At 34.8% G+C, this 5,216-nt stretch overlaps 1 protein-coding gene across 1 annotated transcript; it reads right to left on the reverse strand.

The window, feature by feature from the left end:
- Positions 1-962: 962 nt before the first annotated feature.
- LOC140007167 (receptor-like serine/threonine-protein kinase At1g78530) lies at positions 963-2,070 on the reverse strand. The gene is made up of 2 exons (XM_072049854.1): positions 1,866-2,070; positions 963-1,126 (listed from the first exon to the last, which is right to left on the reverse strand). Exons 1-2 carry the CDS (start codon positions 2,068-2,070, stop codon positions 963-965), a joined length of 369 nt encoding a protein of 122 aa, XP_071905955.1.
- Positions 2,071-5,216: the final 3,146 nt, after the last annotated feature.

Below are 5,216 nucleotides of genomic sequence, written 5' to 3' on the forward strand. Positions count from 1 at the left end.
TCCCAAGCAGGAAAGGGGTTCGACATTGCATAGATTTTGTATTTTTCTACAAAAATAATATCTGACTTTCTAAAATTCCCAAACAACGTCTAAACAAAAAAAAAAGAGACAGAGAGAGATAGAAAAAGAATTCACTGTTGGATAGTTGCATATGTGGATTAAACACTACAAGTTTGCAACTGGAGAGATTTAAAGTTTTGAATGCTGGAAAAAAAAATTGGTAGTTGGGCCAAAACCAAGTTCTGGTGTTGGTGATTGTATCTTTAATCCTAAAAAGATGTAGCGTTGGACAACAATTCTCAGTCCCATGCTATAAAAAAAAAATCTTGTTTTGCACTAAATTACATTGTCCTTTTGATCAATGAGTCTCAGCTAGGGCCCACAGGTTTCATGTCTGTCCAGTTTTTGTGGGAAGCAGAGACAGATTTTTTTTTCTTTTAAAAAAAAGGAAAAAGATTTTCGAACAAAATGTTTTCCACATACCTGAAGAAGACATAGAAAAACTTCATATATAAATAGTCATAAATTCGACCATAACAACAACACTAAAAATCTAGCTTGGTACCCATTGGGTAGTTATTGATGCACTCAAATTTCAACATTTGATAAGGCAGAAGAGTAGCACTAATCCTTTTGTTGGTGCTATGCTATCCTATAAAAGTTCACAAATCAAACTGCCAGCCAATTTGTGCACCCATAAACCACTATATTTTTGGTGTTGGTGGAGCAAATATCAGCCCAAGTAACTTCTTTCACATTGACGTTTCCATCTTTCAGGTATCCAATAAAGTGTCAAGTTGACGTTTTATCTTCTTAAGTGCTGCCACAACTTCTTTCATATTGATCCGATCTTGTGGGCATTCAGTGTAGCAACTTAGAGCTAATTTGAAGATCATTGAAACACACTCCAATTTCTCACTGAAATGCTCATCTTGTTGCCTGAGTAAGTTGCCATCTATAACCTAAATTGTTGCATTAGGTACAGATTCCTCTATCCAATTCTTCAGGGTCAAATCTTCTTTGAATATCTCATCACTAGTCTTCATTCTTGAAAATGTTTCCATCAAAATTATGCCAAAACCATACACATCAATTCTTGTTGACACTAGGCCTTTAAGTGCAAACTCTGTACTGCACAAAGAAATCTATCAATCTATCATAGTTGAAGGGAAAGAGAAAACTAATGAAATTGTGATGAGAACATGAAGAATTGGATTCCTTTCAAGTCCAAGAAAATTCATTTTACAAGTCTTTACATTCCAATGATGGTTGATGGTGCAATCGGGCTTGAGAATCATTGAAATTGTGTCAAGTTTAGAAGTCAAGTCAAATAAGGAAACTTGATTTGTTTCCAATTTAGATTAGGGTTTTTGGGTCTTGTAAGGCTATAAATAGCCAACTTTATTTAACTATTCAGGGGACATGATATTGAAGATGAATTAATAAAAAGGGAGTTATCTCCTTTTATGGAGTTCCTTGATAGAACTTGAGTTTCTTCTTGAACAGTATCAAGTATTTAGCTTGGATACTTGTGGTGTTCAAGGCAAGATGATCACATCATCTTGTTCTTTCAAGCCAATAACCAATCCACTAGGTTTCTAGAGACGGGTTCTCTTTAGATCTAGCAAGGTAGTTATTGTTCCATGCCAATAACCAATCCACTAGGTTTCTAGAGACGGGCTCTCTTTAAATCTAGTAAGGTAGTTATTGTTCCATAACTTGGTCAAGATAGATCCTTCCGCTGTCTGATCAACTTGGTTCTTCAAGACAGGCTCTTATTAGGTCGAATTCGTATCAAATTGACACATTTTCATACAAAAAAAGAGATATAAAAGCAATTAAAGAAAAAGTTAGATATGCTCAACCTGGGGCCATATATCTAAGTGTTGCAAGGGTCTTGGTATGCACAACACTATTTCTCTCATCCAAAAATCTTGCAATACCAAAATCACTTACACGTGCAACCATATATTCGTCAAGCAATATGTTACTAGGCTTCAAATCACAATGAACCACCGGTTTTGCATAACCAAAATGGAGATATTCCAATGCCGAAGCAACATCCACCATCATGCTTATTCTTTGCATTAAATCCAAGCAATGGTTGTGGGAGTATAACCTTTTCTCAAGGCTCCATTGGGCATATATTTGAGCCCTAAGGCTTTGAAGTCTAGGTTAGAGCAACTACCAATCACTTTGATCAGGTTTCTGTGGCGAAGGTTGCGCAAAATTTCACATTCCGTATCAAAACTCCTAGAAGTGACTTCTAAGAGGAAAGTGAAAACTTTCGCAGCAACAACTATCCCATCTGTTAAAGTACCTTTGTATACAGATCCAAAACTTCCTTTGCCAAGTAAATTACTGTCATCATAGTCATTGGTTGCTTGGACCAGTTCATAATATGAAATCCTTTTCGGCAGTCCCATGGGCAAAAAATCAGCATTTCTCGAAACCTCATTCTTCCTTTGCAATAGCAATTACTGCTGCTGTTATACTCAATATAATGCCTAACATGTGAAATACTTTTTTGTGACTCCAACATGGAGGAACATGAAATCTTTGGGCTCCACACAATTCACCATTACACATGAATGATTCGTGTGTGAAGTTCTGAAAAGGACCACCAGAGGGAATTTCTCCTCGTAAGTGGTTGAAAGAAAGATTAAGATGAGTGAGATATGAGAGTAACTCCAAGGACTTTGGGATGGGACCTGATAGATTGTTATTGGATAGGTCCAAAACCTCCAAGCTTATAATATGACCGAGTGAGTCTAGAATAGGTCCCTTAAACTGATTTTGTGCTAAAGAAAGGTTGGCTAGACTTTGCAAACCTCTAATGGAACTTGGAATACTCCCACTAAGATGATTTCTTGGCAAACCTAATAGTGTTATTGCCTTCAAATTTTGAACTTCTTGAAGTAGTGAGACACTCAGTAAATTAGAGGACAAATCCAAATACAAGAGATCGGTGAAGTTCCATAAGCCAACAGGAATGCTCGAGTTTAAGAAGTTTCCATCAAAGAAAATTTCTCTCAGCGAACTAACATTGCTTAAGCATGATGGTATTGACCCACGAAGCTAATTTGCTTTCAGATACAATTTGTATAAACTCTTTAACTCGCAAAGACTGTTTGGAATTGAACCACTCAGTTGATTGGATGTCAAACTTAAACCTTGGAGTTTTTGCAAGTGTTTCACTCCGATGGGAAGGGTTCCACGCTATTGATTTCCATATAGACTCAAAGTCAATAGATTGCTCAAATTCCCAAATGCATCGGGAATGCTTCCCTTGATTCTACAATAAATAGGCATAGAATTTTTCCATAGAAGTTGAAAGATTCCCAACCGATACCGGAAGAAAACCATGCAATGGATTGTCACCAAAAGATAAGTGTTCTAGATACTTACAATTTGTCAAGTAATTGATAAAACTCAATTCTCTTGATGAAGGTTCAGTTGTCAAATGATTTTCATAGAGAATCAGCCATCTTAGAAGTCTTAGGTCCCTAATAGAGTTTGGAATTGGACCACTAAATCTGTTTGAATTCAAGACCAACACAGTTAATTTAGATGTATTTGAGATTGAGGGTGGTATTACTCCATCACACTCATTCATATTGAGACAAAGTTCTTCGAGGTTGATTAAGCCATAACCCATGGAGGGCGGAAGTCTTCTAGAAAGCTTATTGCCCTCAAGGCCCAATATTTGCAGTGTTGAGATGTTGAAAATTTGAGCAGGTATGGATCCAGTTAGGCTATTGAAATCCATATTAAGTGCTTCTAGATACTTTAGGTTGCCAAACTCTTCTGGAATGCTACTTGAGTTATGAAATATACAAATGTTAATGCATAAAATGGATCCCAAATATTATGAGTTAGGATAGTACAATGTTCATGAAATGTGTGGTACCTGTCAACTTACTGTCACTGAGAGATCGTATCCTAAGCCAAGTTAAGTTTTCAACTTGCTTTTTTTTTTTTGGTAAGTGAAAGGTTTTGAATTTAGAACCTCTTACTTGTAATTTCTCTCATTTTAATATTTAAACCACTTTCCCTCAAATTCTCAACCTCTATGAAAATCATACTTACACAATTGTCTTTAGACAGTAAAACCTGATTCTAAAAACTTTGTACTAGTGAAATATGATTGACTAGTATATAAATTAAAATTTCAGAACCTAAGATTTTACATTCAGGCATCAAAAATTATTGGGCAATATATTCAAATTATGAGCTGGATGATTTTTTTTTTAAACTTATGTTAAATTGTTCTAAATAATTTATCTAAAACCTTCTTTCTTATTAAAAAAAATGTTTCTACTATGATTATTAGACTTTTTTCCAAGACTAGTTTGAAGTACGTGCTTTGCAGGTTGCATGGCTCTATTTGTACTTATTCTTTGTGATGATGTTTTCTCAAAAATGAATTGCCTTTCCTTAATTAAAGTAAAATAAAGATACTATAAAGAATTTAACCACACAATATGAAACATTATCTATATTCTCTCCATAATGTAATCCATACTTTTGGTTTCTTTGTGTTATTTTGCAGCCCAAAATCTTTAAATTAAAATTTTTAACTCAAAAATTCTCAAACAACTAAAATGAATTTACACTACAACCAACACAAGATATATATACATACACATATGTGTATCTATGTATGTATGTATGCATGCATGCATGCCTGCCTGTCTATAGGGTTTAAAGATGACAAAAGGGCAAACTTGCATACATATGACATGGAGTTGTTGATTTGTTCTTTATTTGGTTGTTTTTTTTTTTGTAAGAAAAAAAGAGTTTGGGTGGGTTTGGCTCCGGTTACCACCACAAGGCAGGGCAGGCCTCCAAGATCATAGGTCACTTATAGAGGTACTTACAAATCGCCCACCAATACAACCCTTACATCACCAACACAACCCTCTTTTGTTCTTTCATTTGTTAATAACAATGCATGTATTAGCGTGCATGAACTTGGTTAACATTTACAACCATGATAAATAATTACATTATCTTCTTGTACATGATCAGGTAATTATGTGTTTTTATAAACCTCTTGTAAATTTAGTATCAAGTATTTGAACTTTGAAATTCGATTTAAGTAAAACAAACCATATAGGTTAGTTTGAACCATTCTTTTGGTATTTTTCCCAATTAGATTAAGTCAATTTTCCTAATTAACAAACATGGCCCCAATATTTTTGTGCCTTCGAATT

The sequence above is a fragment of the Coffea arabica genome, chromosome 5c, assembly GCF_036785885.1.
Source record: "Coffea arabica cultivar ET-39 chromosome 5c, Coffea Arabica ET-39 HiFi, whole genome shotgun sequence".
NCBI classification, from domain to species: Eukaryota; Viridiplantae; Streptophyta; class Magnoliopsida; order Gentianales; family Rubiaceae; genus Coffea; species Coffea arabica.

Coding starts and splice junctions, on each gene's coding strand:
- LOC140007167 (XM_072049854.1), bottom strand. CDS start 2,070: ATGGTGGATGTTGCTTCGGCATTGGAATATCTCCATTTTGGTTATGCA. Junction 1,127..1,865: donor ACTTAGATATATGGCCCCAG/GTTGAGCATATC, acceptor TGTGCAGTACAG/AGTTTGCACTTAAAGGCCTA.